This window comes from Diadema antillarum, unplaced genomic scaffold (genome assembly GCF_040938485.1).
Source record: "Diadema antillarum isolate AM-2024a unplaced genomic scaffold, OU_Dant_1.0 seq00000189_RagTag, whole genome shotgun sequence".
Taxonomy (NCBI): Eukaryota; Metazoa; Echinodermata; class Echinoidea; order Diadematoida; family Diadematidae; genus Diadema; species Diadema antillarum.
The window spans coordinates 429,529-455,425 of record NW_027271253.1 but is presented as its reverse complement, the minus strand read 5'-3'; the positions used below and the strand labels follow the sequence as shown (position 1 = coordinate 455,425).

The 25,897-nt window shown below is 38.6% G+C and overlaps 2 protein-coding genes across 2 annotated transcripts in view; one reads left to right on the top strand and one right to left on the bottom strand.

Annotated features, from left to right (window-relative positions):
* LOC139728666 (carboxypeptidase D-like) overlaps positions 1–8,038 on the bottom strand; it is a 50,968-nt gene extending 42,930 nt beyond the window's left edge. The window contains exons 1-2 of the mRNA XM_071639602.1: positions 6,994–8,038; positions 6,259–6,401 (exon numbers count right to left, since the gene is read on the bottom strand). Coding sequence (XP_071495703.1) covers positions 6,259–6,401; positions 6,994–7,963 — 1,113 coding nt within the window. The 5' untranslated portion in view covers positions 7,964–8,038. The remainder of the gene's footprint in view (positions 1–6,258; positions 6,402–6,993) is intronic.
* Positions 8,039–8,700: 662 nt separating this feature from the next.
* Positions 8,701–25,897, top strand: part of LOC139728658 (uncharacterized) — a 29,763-nt gene continuing 12,566 nt past the window's right edge. The window contains exons 1-5 of the mRNA XM_071639594.1: positions 8,701–8,754; positions 22,700–22,798; positions 23,634–23,689; positions 24,241–24,297; positions 25,726–25,846. Coding sequence (XP_071495695.1) covers positions 8,718–8,754; positions 22,700–22,798; positions 23,634–23,689; positions 24,241–24,297; positions 25,726–25,846 — 370 coding nt within the window. The 5' untranslated portion in view covers positions 8,701–8,717. The remainder of the gene's footprint in view (positions 8,755–22,699; positions 22,799–23,633; positions 23,690–24,240; positions 24,298–25,725; positions 25,847–25,897) is intronic.

The window sequence follows — 25,897 nt, the reverse complement described above, 5'->3', positions numbered from 1 at the left end:
CTTGTTCATTATTCAAACAATTATGACATGTGTATATAAATCCCATGAAAAAAAAATGGTGATATTGTGACAGAAAACAAATATTCCATGATGAAATAATACATGAAACAGAAAGTACAACATTCCCTCCAAACACTGAACTATTGAGGGAAACATTCATTTACAAGGTTGGAAATAGGAAATCACAAAAGCACCAGTCCAAACAGGAATACTTGATATAAACTTATGTAATATACTGTACACATGAGACCACGATAAAACACAATAAGACTTTAGAGGAATCCTCACCAATTTATGAGCAGCTGGCATAAAAGAAAATTCTCCAGGAATTTCAGCTCCATGTATATTGTTGATGGAGAGAAGCATCTCAGTTTGAAATACTAACAAACAGTGTTTACAATTTTAAAACGAAGGTAAAATATCAATTAATGAAGATATCAAAGTTGGACAAAAAGGGGGAATTGAGCTGTTTATATTCAGTCTTGATAAACTACATTTAACTGAAGTAAGGCACACATTCCAAGTCTGATTTATATGGAAAAAAATGATTCATCATCATGGAATTATGTTATGAAGACATAATCCATCCCTGGCACTGAACTTGTGCTTCCTTCCATTAATCTGCAGCAACAAGCTCCAAACCAATCATATCGTGTAATATGTGTACCAACTGGATGTCAAAGTTTCAATCTTTGCCAAGTACAGTAATCTTTGGTTTGCACATCTGGTCTCGAGTACTCCATGAAATCCTACATCTCTACAAGGCAGGAGAGAAATGCTTTCATGCTGTCAATCTTTAGACAAACTAAAAAAAAACTGTCTGATTTGGAATAAATCTGCGAAAGCCCAAGGTTGGTTTTTTTTTTTTTTCAAAACACTTTAATTTTGAGGAACATTAATCACCACTAACTGGTCACTTCTTCTGAAGAAGCATGAAAACTGGCTGCGATAAGAATTTAAAGATGTCAGTAAAATTGCCATTTCTCAACATTCCCTCTCACACTTAGGGTGCTGTGATCTGCTCAAAGTAATTGTCAATCAGCAGTGCAAATGCTGTGAAGAAATAAAGTAATCACTTTTCCAACTATTTTGAACAAAAAGCATACAAAAAAAGAGCTTGACGAAGGAAAATGTACCAGCTAGAATCAAAGGGAATCACACTTCAGAGAGTATTTTTCGTGCTGAAGTCCTTCAGCCAATATATGCAGAACTCTCAACGATTGACTCCACATTTGATATCAACTTACAAACAACTGCTGTGCCCTAGTCAACATCTTGAGGTTAGAATAAATTCAAGATTGTGGGTGACATTTACACAAGATGAGGGACTGCAGAGCCACGCACAGGTTTGTGTCTTCAGAGAAGCTATGGCAATTAACCCTCTTACAACCTCTCCTTTATAAAATACAAGTAAAATCCGATGCAGTGTATGACACAAAGTTGCCGATGGCAGGGCGAGAGTCAAAATCGCATGACAAAGGTAGTATAACAGTTAAAGGGATTGTATAGTATTGGTGGAGATGAGAATTGGACTTTTACTTTTTGGGAAATACAAAGAAACCACTTGTGAATTAGTACAGAGCATATCATTTTAACCCGTTGAGGACGAATCCCGAGTATACTCGGGCAGGTGTCTATGGGAATTTTATGCGTGTTGTAGCAAAATCAGTCCATCCTAAACGGGTGAAGAGGAATTGAGAGTTTATTAGATGAAAATTGGTTTAGGAATCACTGAGACATCCAAAACAAAGTAAAACAAAGCAATCCTAATAACTACTTTAGGTGGGTCCCACCTTTTATTAGGAATGCTCCGTTTTGGATATCTCAGCCATTTTAAAACCAATTTTCATCACACAAAAGTTAAATCCCTCTTGGAATTACATGCTCTTTCATATTTCATGAGAGGTTTTCACTATTTCACCAACAAATGTTCGAAACCTGAAATTAGGTCTCAACCAAAACTATACGATCCCTATTGAACATTCTTTTAATCAGAGCAATGCATTAAAAATCACTATTGCACCAAGGGTGCATGGTGCTTTCATCATGGATGCCCCGCCACCCCTTGGCTCTATTCTGATTCAACCACTTTGAAAGAATGGAGCAAAGATAGAATTTAAAGCCATTTACTTTACTCATCTACAAAATAGTATTACACCTAATTCAAATAAAGGACTCATAGAAGTTGAAGAAAATGCAAATACGTTTGTACTTCAAATTTTGACATCGATCTTGTAAAATTCAAAGATTGAAAAAAAAAAGTGATTGTATCTGAAAGGAAGACTATCAATGATTTTGCAATATTAGCAGCATGAACAGCTGTATATAATGTGAGCAAACAAAGGAATTAGCCCAAAGCAACTGGCTGCCTTACAAACAATCCTTTAAAGGTCAAACACATTGACTTTGTCTCAAGAGTCCTCAGGATCAATGCAAAATTCCTGTAGCACTTAGAATGGAAAAGAAGGAACTATTTTATCCAAACAATGAAAACCCCTTAGTGAAGGCAAATTGTACTTTAATCACACAATTGTGAAGTACTATACATGCTGTATGTTGTTGGAAAAATTATCCATTTTGTACAATTGTACACATTAACATCTGAGATAGTGTAAAACCAGAATTTTTAACATCCATGAAACTTATTCAAAATTTCGTGTGGAGTCAAGATTTGCTCTTAAAGTGATTGTGTTCACATTGTACTGAATTCCAGCGGCAATTTCCAAAAATTTCATGCCAGGAATGTTTTAGGTTTTAACAGTATGTTACTTTTATAGATTGTACAATATGTGACCCGCGTCAACAAAAGGATCCGAAAGTCGGGGGAGGACAATTTTCTGAAAATGGCATGATATTATTCCTGTACTCTTCTACTTTAATTTCATAGTAATAGCACAACTCATAAAAGTACTCGGTTGCGGAGATATCGATGATTTTAGCAGCGCATGTCAAGTGGTTGAGGAAATAAGAGTTTTGAGAAGAACACCTTCAAAAGTTGTCCTTCCGACGCTATCATGGTCATGGGGAGGCGAGACAGTTTTCACCGCTTGACAATAGAAGGCACGCTCCTAGTGACCTCCGCCATGTTCAGTCAAGCTTAGCGCCAGCGGTCTACGCACAACCAATCGGTAATCAGGATGCCACGCACTGACCAATAAGATCTCTCCCTCGTTGCTAGGGGCGGAGTATAGCTGCGGCGCTCAATCCAAATCTTCGGACACGTTTCTCTTACATTGAAAGTCGGAAAATCATGGCCCAGAAAAACGCTAATTTCTTGCCTTTCCCTTGATCATTTAGCTTCGAAATTTCGGCAGATGATTGACAAAACATTAGACTACAAAATTATGCCAAAAACAGAAATCCAATTGTTTTGACCAATTTTGATGATGTGACTTTAAACTTGATTTTCTCGGCTCGGCCGTCAGCGACTTTAGGATCCTTTTGTTATAGCGGGTCACATATGTATTCAAATTTCATATGACAACTACGTCATCATCACCAAGAAATGTAGTCTCAGCATGAAAACTTGGTTTCACTACAACACTGGCAAACTTGAAGGTGACATTTTTTTTCTTTGTCTTGGAAGAAAAACACAACATTTGCACCATAAAGCAAAAGGGATGCTCATAGTCTTGATCAATCTAACTTACCGCATTTTCATGACACCATCAAGAATACAGAAGGGCAAAGAATATTGTTCCATTGTCTCAATGAAGAGGAGGTTTGGTATATTCACAAATACATTATGTGCAACATAATGGGAAATACAAGGAATTTCATTAGGACTATTTTTCTTTGATTCCTTTGGTTTTGCCTGACAGGAAGACCCTATTCATTTTAGAAAACCAATGCATTAGTGCTGCCATGCATCATAAATGGGAAGTTGTACTTCATAGCGAACTACAATATTCTCATACTGTAAAACGAGGAATTTTCGCGTGCATTTCAATTTCGCGAATTTCGCGAGCGCCAAAATTCGCGAAATTAAAATGCATGTGAAAGCTTTTGTCTACACTACAACTACATACATTGAATGCAAGAAGCAATTCGCGAAAATTTCATGCCACGAAAAAGGCTGTCGGCTCCAATTCGCGAAAATTTCATGCCGCGAATATATCATGTTTTACAGTATACAATTTGTATTATTTAACTACAGATATCAATTACTATGGCCAAATTCCATTTTATGATACATTGTAGTGATGTACACCAAATGATTTGCAATCTTCTCAATTTGCTGGAAAGAAATTAAAGACAAACAAAATAGACCATAACATCATAACTTAAACATTTTAAATATCATTAAGTTTCAAAGTAGGATTGTTTTCCTTGGACATGATGCAAAGAGGCAGGTTTATCTGATTTTATTTATGCCTGATTTTATTTATTTAACACTTTGGGAGAAGAGCTACAATCAATTTTATATGATTGTATCAACTTTGCCTTCATTGGAAGTGTGGTGGAAATGGTCAACTTGACCCTGTTGATCTATACTCTGTTTGAATGATTGCCAAGTCACTACCTTCACATTTCAGTCTACAAGACATCCCTCCATGACTTGCTTGGGATTTGTACCTCAACAACAGTAAAATTTCAATAGAAATTTTAAACATCTTTACAATCAATAATTTTTTAAAAATTCTTTATCATCATAAAGTGTAGAGAATTTACTTCACTTCTCTGCCTCCATGATTCCAACACTGTACAGTAGACATTAAGTTATCAACATTAACACTGACATTAACTATACATGCCATGAAACTAGTGTACAGGACTGCTTTCCTAATTTGAAGGGGGAGGGGGAAGAGTTAACATAAGTCACTTTGTTGTAGCCTGTCCACAGACTGCTGGTATCTGTTCAGTGTGTGTGTGCACACGCGTGTGAACCTGTCCAGCTAAACTTGCATTCACTCACTCTCTCAGAACTAACATCTTGATATTTAGTCACTAATAGTATACAGGCAACCACGATGCCCATGGTAAAGACATCCTTAAAGTAGGAACTTTAAGACTGAAAGAAGAGCTGGAAGGACAAAAGACAGGAAATGATGAGCCAGGAAGTGACACTGCCATAACCATTTATGTACGAGGAACTTTAGGGAGTGTGTTTTAATGAATAGGGTATTCTGTGCTAATCTGCACTCAAAGCATACAGAGGCCGAGGGTTAAATCTGCAAAGAAAAAGCTTACTGCACCATGGCTTTATGGTGTCATTGAAAAAGGATGCACATTACGTATAACAGAGTCTTGTTTCGGTGCTGTTCAGAATTGATGCTTGAGTATATAATTCCAGTATGGTCATGCACTGTCATACGAGACTGTAAGCTTCAAGCCCTACAACTGTAGCAATATTAGGTGTCAATTACGGTAAATATATTTCCTCATCCTGATCAATTTCTCAGTTCAGATTGGTCCTTAGCAAGACAATAAAATGCTGTATTCCCTTAGTATAGATATCATCAGTGGCAGCATCTTTTTTTTTTTCTTCTTTTTCTTATCATTGGCCACTCAGCATAACATATGACAAGTTGTTAGTGTCCTATCTTCCATGGCTGCAGTGATCAGCAATTGTCATAGCATGGGGGGGAGGGGGGAGGGATTTCGCGATCCTTTAACTTTTGAAAACCTAAATGTTTATTAGTCGTGACACTGTCTGGAAGGCTTTGCCTTTGATGACTGAGTGAAGGATAGTTTGGGGCTGTTGAGGTTCGCTGATAATTCAGTCAGAAACAGCACATGATGCCCAGACAGGGGGATATGTCATCAAGAAACTCATTCAGTATCAGCTGGCACAGCAGCTGGTGAAACCATCGTACACAACAACACTGACGAGGTTGCTCACGTAGAAAAAGCATCAAAACATGAATGTGGGCAATGGTGCATGTCCAGTGCACATATTACCCTTGCCTTGAACACACTGTGCACACACGTATCACAACATCTTCCTTGTCTTGTTGAAGATTACACTATATGATGATGATAAATAAGAAACAAAACAAAACAAAACAAAACAAAAGGCATTTCATTTGAGCTCAATGATCAAGTTGGTCAATAAAACATGTAAAGGTGTAGCACATATCATTCTGCAAATGCCACTTTCACAGCTTGGCAAGTTTCAATGAAAATCTATTAAAGTGTATCAAAGGGCACATTAAAGTTTAGTGACTGCTTTGTACATTGAAGTTAAAAACCAAGAAAGTGTTTAGTCATGATGTCTATTAATTTGCCTCAATCAATGTGAGACTGGAAAATTCTCACCTTTTCCATGTATGCTATGAGGGCTTCCCTGTTGTTACGCCACTCTGGGGCAAGCTGTGCAACCAAGGGATACTTGCAGCACGATAACTCCACTGTGATTTCAAAACAGTTGCTGTTGAGGTAATTAAAGTCCTGCATCCCTCCTGGAAAATGAACATAATGGAATGAATGACAAGAAACATGGGATATTCCAAAGCCTATCATTTTTATCAATACTTACCTTAATTTGTTAATGACACAGAAACACGAGTGAAACACTTCACATTTTATCTTGTAGAGTATCATTTGGTGGGATATACCCAAGAATTCCCTAAATGTCATCACTTGATTCAGCACATCATACAGCTGTGTGAGGAGTCATAAATGCTATCATAGCTACATTCACTCAATTTACATTGATTTCCACTCATGCAAAAAGTGGCCTGCAAGAATTCAACTCTATGCAAACCACACATGCTGTACATGTACTTTATAAGTAGGCTTCGTGTCCATCTGATTAAAAGTTTACGAAATCTTTATCCCTTGTACACTTTCTTTCAAACCATTTCATCTAAAAGAAAACAAAGTTCTCTCATGTAGTTTCATTTATAGCACTGAGGTTTAGACTGAATGCATCTAGAACTATGATGTGTACTTAATTTATCGTTAAATCTGGAAAAACTTACATCATATGGGAAACCCCACATTATCTGCTATATTATGATGACTATATAAAACTCTGGATGTTGCCTTTACCTGGAACATCATACCACGCTGCTCCATTGGTGATCCCACCAGGAAATGCTTCATTGGCATAGCCGGGACAACCGGTCGTGCTATGCATTGTACGGTGGTTGTTTGCGTACGTTCTGGCCAGTTCCTGGAACAGGGTGTCGTCTGGAGACTTGCTGTACTTTGCCTGTGTGCGGCCGCGGCCCGGTCGGGAATCGTCAAAGGGGTAGCTAGCCACCAGGCTCCCCCCGTGCAGGTTCGCAGACAGTACAAACGGGTTGTCCTCAATCCACCTCATCATCAGTTCTGTCTCCGGCTGGCGGCCCTTCCATTTGTCTCCTGTTCGTGTGTGGAACTGGTCCGGGAAGTTGCGATTGAGATCCACATTATTTGCGTTTGATCGGCCATACACCCCATCGCAGTCTCCCACAGTGGCAATGGCGAATCCATCCGGATTCATAGTTGGCATGATGAAGATGTTTGTGTTGTTCACAAGTCGTGTGACCCGCTTGTCCTTTCCGTAATTTTGAAGAAGATACTCAATCAGGTAAATCAAGATTTGTCGTCCGATTACTTCATTTCCATGCATGTTTCCAACATATTTGAACCATGGTTCCTCACTTTCTACAATATCAGGGTTATCTGTGATCTGCATAACCCAGAGTTCCTTCCCTCTAACACTCTGACCGATGCTCGAAAGACGTGTGATGTCAGGATAATCTACAGCATACTTGCCTAAAAGATTAGTGAGATTGTCGTAGCTATGGTAGTAAGTCGTGTCAATATCTGTAGCAGCTGAGGACGAGGCGCGTTCGAATCTGGACCGAAAGTAGGACATTTCGTCGCCCGAAAGTCCGGGGAGGCTCTTCCATGGTTCCGGTAACGAAAGCGCTGAGCAAGACACGATGGAGGTGTGAGCCAGACAAAGGATAAAAACACCCAATTTAGGGAGATTTTTCTTCTCCATGATGAATAACAGGCATTGAATAACCATGAAGAATCAATGTTTTCCGAAAATTAGTTAGATTTTAATAGACATTCACATTAGTGGCTCCGTATTTTTTTGGCAATCACGTCGAAGATTTTGCACAATAGTATACACAAGGTACAAGTTACTGACAAGTGCTTACAACAGCATCCAGCAGCAGTGCCGCGCCGTGGCGAGCGAGATTCCAGGAAGCCGAGCTGATTGCAAATGTGTTGCAAAATGGTATAGAAATCACAAATCTGAGATCCTTGACAAACGGCATTGCAATCAGTTCCCACTTTTCAGTTTACTTGAATTATCACAGTGGTAAATAATTATGAAACTTATTTCTGTTGCTGGTCTACAGAGCTCGCAGATACTTCTAGCGTGGCTGAGCTGAATGAAGCAGACAGCTGTGTGTATCAGCAGGAATAAACATCATCACACACATAAATGTACAATTGTACAGTACAAAGCTGCGCTGGCGCTACTGCTGCACCGCAGCTGGCTGGAGTACACGCCATCACGATATCCGTGCCGTGCCAGCGAACCCCGGCCCGACCGGTCGCCCTCTTCGCAGAGAGATTTGACGTGCCCTATGGTATGATCGTACAAGCGTAAAGCGCAGCGATCGAATGAGGGCGGTATACAAAGTCTGCAAGTTTGTTTACGAAGCAGTATGTGCATACAGTAGGGGATCCATACAGTACAATACGTGCATAGAGCAAGAGAACATGTGCGTGTACATCATTGTCATTATAACGCGGCAGTTGGGTTAAAAATGACATCTGTTTTCTTGTACGTCCCAAACATTATTGGTGAGTATTCCGCATGTTGATGTAATTCATAATTCATGTTTAGTGTTCCAGCCAGAAAGAGAATTACCAGTTTAGTACTGAGCTGGCTTGTCGCAGTTAAAAATGGACAAACTGTAGAGTAGGCAAGTAACGTTAGGCTTATTCAGCATACATTACAGCCTACAGCACAGGGCCTATAAAACTCTACTACCACAAGTCTAAGTAAAATGTCCAAAGCCAAAAAGACCAAGGGCAAAGCTTGGTGCTGGGGATGAGGGGCCTGGGCCTGGGCTGTGGGGGTGTTTCACGAAGTCCAACTTAATTTTAAGATTGACTAAAAATTTGGAAAGAGTTCCTTATGGGCAAAATCATATCAGTTCGGGAAACCCACTCACAAGGGGGGCCCCTCCTTATAAGTAACCCGTCCCCCTTATAAGTAACCCCGTCCCCCTTATAAGTAACCCCCGGGGCACCCCTTATAAGGAGTCTCCACGCTTTTTTGCAATGCAACGCGAAAATGAAAGGACTGCGGCAATTCGCTTGATTATGTCCATAAAGCTTCACAAGTTTCCTAGTTACTCACGAAATTTGAGCAAAATCGGTTTGAGGCATCATATCTAAAATCATGGATTTAAATGCGATGTCAAACGACCCCTGCGAATGCTGAAATGCGAGCGATTACTGGCGTGAGTGTCGCCAGGCGCGGCGGCGCGGCAATGCTTGAGTGCAGATCATCCGCAGACGTGGCGACTGAGTACGTACTCAGTCGCCACGTCTGCACTCAAGCATTGCCGCGCCGCCGCACCTGGCGACACTCACGCCAGTAATCGCTCGCATTTCAGCATTCGCAGGGGTCGTTTGACATCGCATTTAAATCCATGATTTTAGATATGATGCCTCAAACCGATTTTGCTCAAATTTCGTGAGTAACTAGGAAACTTGTGAAGCTTTATGGACATAATCAAGCGAATTGCCGCAGTCCTTTCATTTTCGCGTTGCATTGCAAAAAAGCGTGGAGACTCCTTATAAGGGGTGCCCCGGGGGTTACTTATAAGGGGGACGGGGTTACTTATAAGGGGGACGGGTTACTTATAAGGAGGGGCCCCCCTTGTGAGTGGGTTTCCCGAACTGATATAGGCCCCACCGCAGTGCGCGTGCACCCATGCGTTAAAGGGATAGTACATTACTTGTTACTTGTTGAAATAATCCCAAAACTGCAGCTCCGTTGCAGCTATACCGGGATGAACAATCCCTGCCGTGTGTCAACAAGGGTGCAGAGGTGCCATAGTCATAACCCACATATTTACAATAAAAGTGGTTAAACCTGTGCAAGTAAAAATAAGGTTGGCTCCTTACAGGACACTGGAACCAGAAGAAGGCTGCATTATGATGATATGTTGGAGTGCAGCCTCTCTGAATTGTGTTGGGTTGGTGAGTTGAACAGCTGCGCCTGGCAAACTGTTCCACAGTCTTGTTGCTCTTGGAAATAGTGAAAACTTGTAGGGGTCGATGGTTGCTGTGGGTACTGTGTACTTGAGTTGGTGGTCATGTCTTCCAATATAAGTTGCAGGTGTGATGACTTGTGGGTGTGGGATGCAAACCAGTTGATAATGAATTTTATGGAATAGGACACACTGTGCTAGAAGTCGACGGTTATGAAGGGTGTGCCAGCCTAGGGCAGAAACTAGGGCTGAGGAAGATGTTGTTCTTCTATAGTCCCCATGCACGAAACGGGCCGCTGCTTTCTGGACTAGTTCAAGTGCATTTATGGCTGTAACAGTGTGTGGATTCCATGCTTCAGCTGCGTATTCCAGTTGTGGGCGGATTAACGCAGCATAAGCTCTGGTCTTGACCTCCATAGAACATGGTGACAGTGTTCGCCGGATAAGACCGAGAGTACGGCTTGCTTTGCGTCTGGTATTCTGACAGTGCGTATTCCATCTCAGATCTGGTGTAACCGTAACTCCTAGGTATTTGTACTCAGTGGGCCTTGATATTACATCGTTGTGTAGACTGTAGTTGAAGATGCTTGGGGAACGTTTGCGAGTGATCGACAGAACACCGCATTTCTTTACATTGAAGCTCATTTGCCAGACAGATGACCAGGTAGACAGCTGGGTGAGATCATGCTGCAGGATTTGGTGATCTAACTCTGTTGCAATGTCTCTGTATACAACACAGTCATCTGCAAATAGACGGATTTTGGACTGGACTTGATGAGTGATATCATTTATGAAGATGAGAAAGAGGGTGGGACCAATAACAGAGCCTTGTGGCACTCCAGATGACACATTCCTCCAGGAAGACTGAGTTCCATCGACAACCACGGCCTGCTGTCTGTCTGCGAGAAAAGACATGATCCAGTTGAGCGTGTCTCCAGAGATACCATAGAACTGGAGCTTGATCTGAAGGCGTTGATGTGGCACCCTGTCAAAGGCCTTCTGGAAGTCAAGGAATACAGCATCAACTTGGCTCCGATGTTGGAGAGCTGAGGACCAGTCATCCACTGCCAGTGACAGTTGCGTAGTTGTTGAGAGACCCTGTCTGAAGCCATGTTGAGCATCAGTGAGGATCCTGTTTGAAGCCAGGTGTTTGGAGACATGACTAAGGATGATGTGCTCCTACAGTATTGGTGGAGATGAGAATTGGGCTTTTAACTTTTTGCAAGATACCAAGAAAACACTTATGATATAGTACAGAGCATACCATTTTAAGAGGAATTCAAAGTTTATTTGATGAAAATCGGGTTTGGAATGAATGAAACATCCAAAAACAAAGTAAAACAAAGCGATTGTAATAAAGTGTGGGTCCCACACTTTATTAGAATCGCTCTTTTTTTGATATCTCAGCCATTTCAAAACCAATTTTCATCAAATAAATGTTGAATTCCTCATAGAATTGCGTGCTCTTTCATATTTCAAAAGAGGTTTCTCATTATCTCACCAAAAAAATGTTAGAAACCTGAAATTAGGTCTCAACCAAAACTGTATGATCCCTTTAAGTATAATAGCAAGCAAGGGTAGTTCGTAGGGATAGGGTTAGGTTTATGTAGGGTTAGGTAGGGATGTATTTATGGTTAAATTGGCCGTTAAATTAGTCGAGGGACGTTAGGGAGTCCTTCCGAGAAGAAAGGGAGGACGAAAGATGCTACATGTATGTTGTGGAAATCAAAATGAGTGTCACCAAAATGCTACAAGAACTTGATTGGACCACTCTGGAACAGCACCGAGAAAATGACAGGCTCATTATGATGTACAAAATACACAATAATCTTACTCCTCTTTCAGCACAGGACTATATTATCAAACAGGCTACTCAGTTGACGAGAGCCTCGCAACCACACTCCTATCGGGTACCATATTCGAGAACTGAATCGCATCGCCATTCGTTCTTCCCAAGAACTGTAAGGAACTGGAATTCCCTGTCGTCAGAAATTGTTTCAGCGCCATCTGTGGGATCATTTCGAAACTGTCTAACGGTTGATCACAGTGGCTAGTTATTTTCGTCAAATTTTCTATGTGCTTGTTGTCACTGCAGCAGTGTGCAGTGAGAATTTGGTATAATTTTGTCCTACAAAATGGGTCTAGGATTGAAAACTAGTAAGTGTTAAACAGGTCTAAATTTGCAGACTACATGTGTTCAATGAAAGATAAGACCCCTACCCCAGGAGGCTAATGTAAACATTGAACAATTACCCCCTTGTTTTAGAGAAATCCACCATTCACTTCGTACAGCAATAGGGCTTTGTGTGTTGTACATGTATGCAGTATTATGGGTGGAAGTGGCAAGCTGTTTAGTGACAGTATTCACAGTTCAGTGAAAGCTTGCGAAGTTGCAGCAGTCTAACAAGTTTGTTCAAGTTTTGTGGGAAAACAACAGGCCCGAATTTGGTAAGAAACTAACTTCTTTACAATGTTTTATAGCTTATGATGATGTGTGTGATCATGTTAGTGAATGAGTAGATTGTAAGGAATATTTACAGAGCAGGATTTGATTTTCCAATTTTATGAAGTTCTTCCGTCGTGATTCATAAATTTGAATAACAAAAGCAGTACCTGCTGCATGCTATAAGGATTAGAACCAACACTTGCTGTCGGGCGAAAGCTCGGTGGTCTAGGGGAGATGACGCCTGTCCGGTGATCAGGAGGTCGTGGGTTCGAATCCTGCTCGAGTATGTACGCCCATGATTTTTTATCATGGCTACTACTAAAACACTGATCAATTCAGTGCTTATTTACGTCGATGTAGGGCAATTTGTCAATCAGTTGCAAGGATTTGATTTGCCAAATCTCTGTAGACAAATGGGAGTAGACAAAGAAGAAGCCAGCGATGCCCCATGCACACTGGTCTCTCTCTCTCTCCTCTTTCTCTCCCCTCTCTCTTCTCCCTCTCCTCTCTCTCCTCTCTCTCTCTTCTCCCTCTCCTCTCTCTCTCTCTCTCTCTCTCTAGAGCTCTCATTCTGTAAGCAGTATGTGCTTGTGCCTTAGAAGTATGGATGTATAGCGGAATGGTAGGGATGTACAGTGTATTATACCTTTTTGCTGTCGCTGTAGGCAGTTGTGGTTAATGAGTTATATTCTCACAAGTGTTGTTACAGAAGTACAGAAGTACAATGTACTGATACTGTCAAGCATTAGATTGTGTAACATGATTTCTGTGTTAAAGTAGTGGATGTTTAGTAGAAACAAATTGACACACATTCATAATGAGTTGAGATCACATCTTAACGTAATCAAATTAGTTTTGACATTAGTTGACAAGTTGTTAGCTGGTGTATAGTGTTTATAATTGTTAGGTTTTATGTTACAGTTTTATGAAGTTATAATTATGGTTTTAATACAGTAATTAGTAATAGTTAATAATTTTGAGTTCATAGAATAAGTTTATTTTGTGTACTCTGTTATGGACAGTGATACATAAGGAAAAGTTTGAGAATTTCAGTGTTGATTTATGTAATAATAACTTTAATGATAAGTTGAAATATGATTGAAGTTATGAAAGTTTAAAAGTGAATTAGATTTTGGATAATATTGGAATTAGATTTTAATAAAGTAAATAAATAATATAAATAGTTGAGGATTTAGTTGATTATATAACAGTTAATTCAGAAAACCATAAAATATGGATAAGTTTGGTTTATGATTGGTGAGTACACGACTTATTGTAAAGTGAACGATGATATGTATCATTAAGTTAGTGATATAGATTATTGGTAGATTATGTTATTAGACTTTAAATGAGCTAAAATGGTGTTAAATCATGTAATGTCTCATGAAGCCATTCATGTATATTTCAAACGTAAGTTTAAAACTTTGATTTTGTGTATTATATTTCAGATTGTTATCTGAAGGTCTGTTATGAACTGAAGGTCCGTATGACTGAAGGTCCGTTATGAACTGAAGGTGCATATGAACTGAAGGTCATTAACTAAAATGAAGCTCAGTAACTGGAAGTCCGTAACTGAAGAGTTGACTGGAATTTCATATTGGAAACATCAGTGTGTTAGCGTAATAAACAAGTATTTGTCACGGTAACGGGATGTCACCTTGCTTCATATTTGACCTTGTGAATAACAACTAAGGAGGGTTGTTTGAATGAACAGTGGAAACTCCTCCGTGGTACGAGTTGTCCCGGAGGCAGTCACACTTGTAAATATCTGTAAATAAATTGTATTATAATGTAAATAGCACCAGTCTGCAAGAATCTTCAGTCTATTGAAGGAGGCAGACTTAATCAGAAGAAGAAGAAGAAATCGGCCCCACCGCTGCATCAATTTCGCGTAAACGCCGTTTGGTGGGACCGCATTCATGAGTGATACTGTGGAAGGAAGCCCCACCGCCGTGCTTACCTACTGATGAATGCCACACGGTGGAGCTAAATTCACAAGTATAAATAGGCGAGCTGCCGGAGTATTAGTACGGACACGCAGTGGTTGGGCCTATTTCACGAGTATGCCTCCTTATGCCCCCCCCCCCCCCACTAAATTACTTTTTTTTTTTTAAACTAATAATAAACTAAATAAAGGTTATATGCCATTTCGTCGGTGTTTTCACGAACCGACGCTATTTCGATTTTGGTCAAAATTTTCAAAATCGAGATATTGGTACCAAATGAAAGTGCTTTCAAAACTCTACCAAATCCCCAAATTTTAGATCACAAAATTAATTATTCTTGATTTTATCAAAGAAAGAAAAAAACGACGGTACTCGATATATCGAGAAATTGAGAAAAAGGGGTTTCACGAACCGACGCAGTAAAGATACGCCGGTTCGTGAAACCCGAATTGCTAGGGTGAAGAGCAATGCAGGTTTTACGAACCGTCGCGGTTGCATTATTTTGAGCTTTGTTCAACTTACTGGCCTAGAATTAGGTTATGGCCCTAATCCAGATCTCAGAGTGAGAACCAAACCTTCTGAAAGATGAATGACGGCCTAAGCCAGCCCACTGTCCACGAGTGAAGTGAATGGTAAGCTATAATCCTATTAAAATCGTGCACAAAATAACAGTTTTAGTTGGACTACCATAACCATTAATTGCGGTAGAGTGTAGTCCCATGTATTCAATCGCGTGATGCTTATGAAGCCTAGTCTGTAAACGCCATCCAATTTCAAATTAGATCCCAAATCATATTATTTATAGTTTCTTTTCAACTTATGTCGTTACTTCTGAGACTACTGAGTACTGTAGTCGTAACGTCTGTGTGCAAGACATGCAAGATATCAAAGTCTCGAAGACACTCATGGCTAAGCCTTGACTTGAGTTGAAAATGAAATCATGAGATTGACAAAGTAGGCCTGCTAAACTAAAAAAAAAGTAAAGTCTTAAAGTAAAACTCAAAGGAAGAGTACAGAATAAAGGTAGACATGTTAGACTTTAACTTTCAAGTCTAACTATTAAGTCTAAGTTAAGACTTTACTTGTAATACCAGTTACTAAAACTAAGATCAGCTGAAGTCTAAGACCAAGTCAAATTAACACAGAGTCTATTGTCCATTGACCGATTCTGTGACGCGCTATGTGTATTTTTAGCATAGGCGCAGCCATACTGGGTGTATCAGCAGACCCCCCCTCCGCACTCCCCCACCCCTCTCCCTACATTAGCACGCGCGCAGAATGAAAAACTGCTTTAGCCAATGGGCGTCTCGTACTGAGTGCGCGAATGCTTGCTTAGTGCGCGAACCTTTGTTACAAGTGCGTGATAAACATGTTGCCCCGGGGTGGGGGAGAGCATGGGGGGTCGGCTGATACACACCATGGCTGCGCCCTGTGCCGTAAAATGTCTGCTGCCCTCAACGAACCCGAATCGGTCAATAGTCTAGCTCTAGATCTACATCTAGACTAGTGGTAATAGTAGGTAGAGTCCACCCATTCCCCCCCCCCCCCATTTTTACTGGTCCATTCCTGGAAAAGTTACTGGTCAGTGTCCAACAGTGATTTTTCCTGGTCAGGGACCGTCGGACCAGTGCCAGTGTGCAGCGTTGGTGTAGATGTCATCTATGACAGTATGTGGTCTAGTGATACTACCTAAACACTACGAGTACTCTACAGGTTAGGTGGCTTTCCTGTACAGTGCAGTGTTATAGTATACCAACCCCGTACTTATGAATTCAGCCCTAGTACCGTACTGTGTGTAGATATGTGACATTATGTCTAACGTTAGTTCGAGTGGAGTACCTTTGAAGCACAGCGGTGGGGCTTTTTTTCCCTAAAACTTGTGAATGCGGCCCAACCAAATGGCGTTTACATATTTACGCGTGATTGATAGTGATACAGTAGCGCTGTCGATTTCCACAGCAGCCATACATTTAATCTTTTGTCCTTTCTTCTTTCCTTTTTCCCTTTGTTCTTTCACCCTTTTTATTCTTGGAATCGAAGGACTTCTAAGAAATGTCCCTCGACTGATTTAACCAGGACTTCTTGGAATCGAAGGACTTCTAAGAAATGTCCCTCGACTGATTTAACCAGGACTCTTGAGTCCTGGTAAACCTAACCTAACCGAGTAACCGTTAACGTTTGTTAGGCCTAACATCAGTAACACTGACTTAGCCCTGTATTGACTTTGTCTTTGGCCGACTTACTGAGATGGCGAGTCTAACTCTTTAACGTTAGTCTAAACGTAATCGTTAGATCTGCCAGTGTCAGTGTCACCGGTTATTGTATATGGTGCCATCTCTAATGTACGTTAACAAGTTGATGTTATCTATGTCAACTTACTGATTCAGTAATAGTGGTACTGTCATCCTGTTGGATATCGCCGCAATATCATCCGTGACGTGTTAATTTCGTGTCACAAAGACAAAAGTTGCCAAGATCTAATAGTATTAGATGTCTAGATCTAGATGTAGTCTAGATCTAAGTAATATAAATTCTGTGTAACTTAAAAGTGAAAGGTCTAGACTTCACTTAGTCTGTAATTAGACCAGACATTCATGAGGCAAAGGCCTATTTAGTAGATCTATTCTTATTCTATTTTAACGTTAATTCCTACTAACTCGCCACGTGTTATTCCTAAGGCCAAGGACTTCCGGGTTAGTGATTTTTTTTTTCATAAATACCAAACAGCAGACTTGTTTCATTTGCATTCTTGCACAGACTTCATGAAAATATGTGCAGTATCAAAGAAATATGATGCACATGACAATGCCAGTGTTTTATAGGTGAATGGTTAATACCTTTAAAAGCTGAATGATAATGTAGAGTCTAGGTCTAATTAAGATGTTACAGTCTCTGATAAGAAACAGGTTTGATTGTCATAGACTGTTTCCCAAATGCAGGTACATGTAGTAATATTCAGCTATTTCAATGCAATGCCTTGTTTACAAGTACATGTAGATTTATATTCATGTGAATGATAATTCAATTTCTACATGAGACTTACTAAGTGCTAAACATAATATCTTGCATCAGTAAAATGTGTAAATGACGAGACAATTTGAATATGCGTCAAAGACGAACAGCAGCATTTTTTACATTCTTTGATCCTGCATAGGCCTACCATTTTGTTTTATGTTTAATATAAATAGAGCAAAATAATTTCAACTTCAGTTTTGTTGGCTGATTTTTTTTTTTCTTCTCAAAATTAAAGTTGTATCTTGTACCATGATGTTTGATTTTAATCAAAAGTTCTTAATTTCTTTCTTTTCTTTCAGATGACTGGTGCCATGTAGTAGCGAAGAACTGGACTGTCTCAGAAAAGAAAAGGAAAAGTACAAGGTCGTGTACATCATCAACGGATGTGAATACAATGGTAATGTACAGTCTAGGTCTAATTAAGATGTTAAAGTCTCTGATAATAACCAAGTTTGATTGTCGTAGACTGTTTCCCAAATGCAGTTAGTAATATTCAGCTTTTTCAAAGCAATGCCTTGTTTACAAGGACATGTAGATTTATTCATGTGAATAATAATTTAATTTCTACATGAGACTTACTAAGTGATAGACATAAGATCTTGCATCATTAAAATATGTAAAAGGCGAGACAATTTGAATATGCATCAAAGACGAACAGCAGTATTTTTTTGACATTCTTTGATCCTGTATACCATTTTGTTTTATGTTTAATATAAATAGAGCAAAATAATTACAACTACAGTTTAGTTGGCTGATTTCTTGTTCTCAAAATGAAAGTTGTATCTTGTATCATGATGTTTGATTTTAATCGAAAGTTCTTAATTTCTGTCTTTTCTTTCAGATGACTGATGCCATGCAGTAGCGAAGAGCTGGACTGTTTCAGAGAAGAAAAAAAAAGTACAGCATCGTGCTGATCATCAAGGAATGTGAATACAATGGCTTAGGAAAGAGGACAATCTACAGATAGGATAGAAGGGAGAAATTGGGATGAAGGGCGACAACATAAGGACGGTATATCTACAGTGAAATGTGATTGTAAAGTGGAAACATGAAAGGAGATTCTAAGATTGCAGGTGAAAACAATGCATTCCATTCTGTGATGTCGTAATTACAATTTTGCTACACTTTAATAACACTACAGAGAGACATTTATATCAAGGAAAGCTTCATGTGGATATGGAATGTTAGATTTTTTTTAAGTGTTCATTGGTATGTATTTCATGATAATAAATCTTGACGGTTTTGTGTGGTAATCATAACCTTGTGATAAATCTTGATAGATTTCTAAGTGCACATTGGCAATATTAGATGATGCTGTAATCAGATTAAGTTCTATTCTCCTTTATTCTTGTATTCATTATTTTGTTGTCTTCAACCCACTCTGAATGTGTCACGTATGATTCTTATAAACATGGGAACATGCACTCCATGTAATTGATAGGACTTGTAACAAATTGACATAATTATTCAACCATCACTAGACAGTTCTGTTATAAGATGTTCTTTATTTAACTAAAACTGTAAATTATAATATGTGTATGTTCCCATGCAAACTCACAACAAAATACAGAAATATGATTTCTTTTGATAATAATTCATTATGTCTCTAAATTTACAATTAAAGAAAGTGATTGCAAAAAGGATGTCAAACATTGTATATTAAAATAATAGATTATTAATTTGTCTCCATCCGTAGTAACGCACGCAACTACAGTGTGCAGTTTGTAGGCTGCTGTGAAAAAAAAAAAATCACAGGCAGCCCAAGCGGGATTCGAACCCACGACCACTGGATTACTAGACCAGCGTCATAACCACTAGACCACCGGAGTGCCCTGGCACTACCTTTACACATGAATGATTAAATATAGAAGGGCTTGGGAGCGCTTCGAAGTTTACTGCGCTTATTAAATATGTACATGTCATTTGCAACTCAACTAAAGATGATTAAACACACTGAAATTCTTACTTTAAATGATATTCATAATCTGTTTTTTTTTTCTTTAATAGCTTGGGATGGACACTTTATACACTGTATCGGTCTGCATTTTGCCTACAATATGGAATTCTTTACTTCGAGACGTTTGTTTTTAAAAAACAAAAATTAAGAGTCCTTTAAAGGTGCTGTAAAACAGTGGTGTTTGTTTGCTTATTTGTTTTTTTGGTGGGGGGGGGGAGGGGAGTCAAATTAGCCTTGGCCACTCTCCACCGTCCTTTTTTTTTTTTTCTTTAGCTGCATTTTTTTTTTTAGTCATCACATGAAAATTCGTCTGCATCCACCCCGTAGTTTTGCTGATGACCTTTCTTTTTAATGATTTTAGCCACACACATTTTGGCCGAATTTCCCCACCCCTCTTGTGAATTTGCTAGTACAGTGTACATGTACTAAGACACATTCTCAGAATGTGTTTATAGTACTGGTGGATTAAGGATTCACAGGGAGGGGGGGGGGGTCGGCCAAAATTTCTCTTTTCTCATATGTAACAAGCCTACGGGGCGAAAGGCTGATATTATGGGCTTTCTACACACATTTTTAGATGCTAATTATTGGTTAACAGGAGCACGATCATTTATGTTGTGATTAATTTGTTTCCTTGTATATGTATGACTTCTATTAGAGACTTAATTGGCTTGGCACTCCTTACATCGACCTATTTTAGACACCCATTTCCTTCTCTCTCTCTTGCTTTTTCTCTACTGTCCTGTGAATAGTGTAACTACATGTACATGCAGTACATCTTTTCTTTTGTATGATATACACCTACATCAAGTTTTTATCTGAGCATATGGGTGTTGCAGCACTCTCAAGCTTCATGCATATGCAGCAACATCTTTGTGTGTTCATAGACATAGTTATGCTTGATATTTCTCTTGTATATGTTCCGTCCGCACTCTATAGATGTAAGTGTACGATGTAAGATTTGGTGTGCATGTTCGAACTGTGTTCCTCTTTTTGTGAACACACAAGAACTGATATAATAATGAACTTAAATTACACATATTCTTGAATCTTGATTCCATCTCCATTTGCCATTAGATATTTATTGATTTATGGAGCTCTTCCACAATTGTTATCCTTCCCATTTTCATTACTCATCTCTGAATAATTCAAATTTGATATTTTATTGTGTACCTATGTTTCTTCAATTACATAATGTGCCTCTTCAATATATTGCTGCAAAAGGCATAATAAAACATGACCATTTTTATATACCGGGTATTTAAAATGAAGCTTGAAATTCTGATAGTGTTGATATTTTTGTATTTTTAGGAGTTTATCAGTTTCGAAGAGTGCAAGATGAGTTTTATGTTTTCATATCAAGTGCAGCTATCATAGAATCTGTTGAGCAGGATAGAGAAAGATGGAAAATGAGGAATTATGAGTGAATTCGCATGCGAGCCAAATGACAATAATGACACCGATAAAAATTGTGGCAAAGTAAAAGTCACAAATAACAGAGTGCATGAGTATGAAAGATGAGTAAATGCAAGTAATTATTACTGACTGGCACGTCTTTTTCCCAATTTTTAGCGGTATCCTTCATCTTAGAACAAACATTCAAAATTATGAAAGAAGTGAACTGAATTTGAATTAAAAATAATGTGAAAAAATAAAAAAGTAAGTTAAAAAAGTTTTAAAAAACAGTAAAAAGTAAAAAAAATATGAAACACAGTATACCGAGTACATGTATTACCAAATGATAGATGTCCACATGCAAAAGTGTTAAATAATATATCCACAAAAAAAGGGGGGCAAAGAAATCTTTGGAACGATCAACGACAGCTCTAATAACAATACTAAATGAAGATGAAAACAACGACAACACGCTTTTTAGAACAATTAAGAGAAACTGACTTGTATTACCATCTTAATTATCACTAAATGTATTTTAATCATCACAACAATCATTACATGACAATTAATTTCAATTAATAAGGTTATTGTTGATAAGCAGGTATAGCCCTAATAGTATTTGTATGTAAACACATACGAAAATGAAATAGCGACGGTTCGTGAATACACGCGTATTGCACGTTACCTATTGTGCAGGCCGTACAGCGCGGGTCTCACGAACCGGCGTAATACAACTTACGTCGGTTCGTGAGACCCGCGCTTAAGTACATAACCTATGGTGCGCGCAAGAAACGATGGATTTACGAACCGATGCAGTGAGTTTGAAGACCGAAATATCGTAAATTTTTTGGATTCACACTAAAATTACACTATGGATAGGAAGAACAACTTCCACTCTCATCACCCTGTCAAAATTTTCACACACAAGACAGGAAAAGTCATTGAAAACGTTGTCTAAAACTTGTGAGATCTTTAAACGCGATTTTCTCAGAATTGCATTTTCGCTCAAAAACGAAATAGCGTCGGTTCGTGAAAACGCCGACGATTTATGGGAAGACTTCCTTTTGAGACATAACCCTAGAGTTTTAGCATATCCTTTAACTTATTTATTTATTTCTATAAAATTACTAACGTTAATATTAGTAAAAAAAAAAAAAGTAATTTATATATTTTGTGCAAATTTAGTGGGGGAGGGCGACATAAGGAACTCTTTCCAAAAAGTTTGGTATGCCACTCGTTTCCCTGTTAGCCTAATCACCACCTACTTTGTCATTGTCATTAAATGTTTACAGAATAATTCCATTGTTATTATCTTGTATTTAATATATTGACTACTTCTCTAACTGTATTATAGTGTACGGACGTCTAATTTTTATCTGCCTGATAAGAATATTTAAAGATAATTTAAAGTTTTGGTACCTCAAAAGTTTCCCTGAATTTCCTTGTCTTAGTTTGTGTTTCAGGTAAAAGTATCTTTCATATAACTAACACTGTGAGACTTACTCGCCCCAAAGTGCTCTCATGTCTGAGTAATCATGCAATAATGGTTTCGTACAATACATGTTTATTCTCGCGGTACTGCGTCAAGTCAAACTAACGTCTCGTTCGAATTTTTCAGGGCCCGCTCTGCTCTGGTTACTGTAGATGTATAAACTGGAAAAGTCCCTTGTTTAGAACTTGCCACTCGTATATCAATAGAATTATTGGAAACAGTATTCAGATTCTAGAGATCTGATGAACGTTGCATTCTCTTTTGTCCACACAGGGTATGTCCGACTGTTGCTTGTATTCAGTAGCTGCTTCTTCTACTCCAGTAATGCCATCCTCTTCATTACCCTCTATCTGTGCCAGACCATACTGGATGGTAAGTTACTGTATACGCCAAATATTTCGCGAGGTTTTTATTTTCACGAATTTTGTGAGTCAGCTGCTATTTGCAAAATTAAAAACACGTGAAAATATTGACTCTTATGCCGATATGAATGTGACGTATGCGTTAACATTTCCCCGTTCAGTATAGGACTCCACGATCGCGAATTTAACCACTCGCGAAATTGTTGGGAAGTCCCGATTCGTAAAACTTTAGACTCATGACATATATGGTGTGTACATTACTTCTTATGTACCTGTTTTTACAGGAGCATAACTTGTGAAGGACATTATTAAAAAGGGTGAGAGTTGCCAGGCACTGTGTATTTTGACAAAATAAATATGGTTGCAATTACATCCCAATGACAAACTGAATGATTTAGTGAAGGTCTGTGTTTATCTTCCTTATTTTTTTTAAGCAAGTGACTTCTATCTATTTATCATTTGTGACAAATTAGCAAGTGAAATAGTATTTAAGAGGTTGTAGTTATTGCTTACAATTTGTTATGAGTTATTCTGCAATAAAACTCATCCATTTTTTTGATAGATTTTGACAGCTTGCAGTATTCAAAATCACATTTGTCTGAAAACAGATGAATGAATGATACTATTTTGTTCAAAACTTTGTCATTATCAAGATGATTATGATGAACTTTACTAATATTGCATTCTACTTCTTCTTAGTATTATTATTATTATCATTAATATCATAATCATCAGTGTCATTATTAGTATTATTGCCATCATCATTGTCATCATAATCACCATTTTTGTCAGCAGAATTTTGTTATCAACTATTTTGTTCATATTTTGGGGTTTCTTCCCAACAGGAGTGGATGGGGCGGTAGCAAGAAAACTGAAGCAAACATCTGCATTCGGTGCATGGGTAAGTTCATCTGGATTAGCTCTAGTAGGGATACTCAAAGCCTGTATGTGTGTCCTTGGCTACTAAAACCCATTTTCCATCTGTCAGGAAATGTGAATGGGGCTCCTCCTGTTTAACCCGTTGAGGATGAGGTGATTTTGTTATTTAACACATATTTCCCGTTGACACCAGCCCAAGTAAACTCAGGACTAGTATTGAACTTTTGCCAGCTGGTTAATTATGGTATTCCAGCATTCCTCATTCCTAAGATAAGTTTTCCTGTATCTATAATCTGAATCATTGTCATTAAGATATAGGGATGTGCTCAAAATGTCCATTGGATTCTAATCATTTGCTTGAGATGTGACCTACAGGCATATACATCGTACATGTTAGACTTTCACTCACATGTTTTTAAATGTAAGGTACCCTCTTCACCACAAAGCAACGTCAAGCTTCACTGTCAAGATGCACTGTCCGATTTAATGTCATACCTGGTTATTGTTGCTGCTCTCAGTAGCAATTTGTACAATCTGTATAACATTGTCTGTCCCTATGCATTTGTTTTTCAGTTTGATGTGGTCATTGACAATCTGGGCAGGGGTATGCTGTGGTGTCGGTTATACCAGGTAAGTCTTTGAATAACGTTTTCCACAAACAATAAAACAATGCTGAATAATTTTCTTGCATGGATACATATATTGAAAGAAATATGGTACACTTGGAGATGTAAGGTCTTTCGTACACAAAGAAAAAAAAAGCGAAAAAAAAATCTAGATGTTCAAATGCAGAATTGATTGTACACAGAAAATATTGGATTTCCTGCTCAATTTTGAAAGGACTTTCCTAATGTTGTAGATTTACAGTGTATTGTGTACCTGATTATTTAACTATAAAGTATGTACTACGTATATTTCAATATTTACGTAGTATTGTTTACAGAAAATACAAAATCAAGGATTTTATGAGATCGTGAGTGAGAAGGCCGAGGGTTAAACATTAAAGGGTGTGTACAGTTCTGGTCGAGGTGAGGATTTAGCTTTTAACGTTTTGTGAGATATTCAGAAACCACTCTATGAGATGTCAAAGAGCATGCAGTTCTAAGGGGAATCAGAAGTTTATTTGATGAAAATCGGTTTTGAAATGGCTGAGATATCCAAAAACAAGGTGAACTAAAGAGATACTAATAAAGTTGGGGCATGTCGCCTTTTATTATTAGCACTTTTTTGGGATATCTCGGCCATTTGAAAACCAATTTTCATCAAATAAACGTTGAATCCTTCTTAAAATTACATGCTCTTTCATATTTCATGAGAGGCTTTTCATTATCTTACTTTAAAGGAATGTTCCAAACATGAATCCCTACCTCAACCAGTACTGTACAGTCCCTTTAAAGAGAGACACCACACTTGCTTTAATATCCCGCTTTGGGTACAGATTGGAAATGTAGACAGATACACTCTGTTCACCCAAAACCGCATTTTTATCATTTGCTTGATGTCATGTCCCCCCTCCCCCCCCCCCCCCCCCCAAAAAAAAAGGGGGAAGGTAAATATCTGATGAAGAAGTTATTGTAAGTTAAGAGGGCTACAGTAGGGTTGAACAAAACCAGGAAAACGTTGAGAAAATTGTAACTGTTACTGAACATTGTATTTGCATGAAGGCAAATTTCATTGTTGACAAAATGAGAAAGAAATCCCAATCTGTAGAAACTGAGCAAAGTTGAAAAAGTAGGGAAAATATGTGACTGTTGAAATATCAAATTTACAGAACAAATGTAAATCTGGTATAAAATAATCTGTGGAGAAGGGAAAATATTGTTACCATCAGTTTTTGCATCATATCAGAAGCCACCCCTCACAACCCCCCCCCCCCCAAAAAAAAAAAGAGAAAAAGCATGAAAAAAGAGAACCTTAATGTTTCCATTGTGAATAATGAAAAAAGTTTGTTTTAATGTCAGGTAGTATACCATGTGTGTATCTTGTACCTTTGTTACCATCCTCTGAGATTGTATGCCAATGTGCTGTCTCATATTTATTTGAATCTGCGTGGACCAGTGGGGCTACTTCTTCGCTGCGCTGGAGTGGCTTGTCTTTGTCTGCACACACAATCTGGGTTCTCAGTGGAAGTCGTCCACAGTCCAGGCGCCATGGTTCGTCCAGAAAGTCATGGAAAAAAGTAAGGCTCTATTAAAGGGATCGCATAGTTCTGGTTGAGACCTAACTTCAG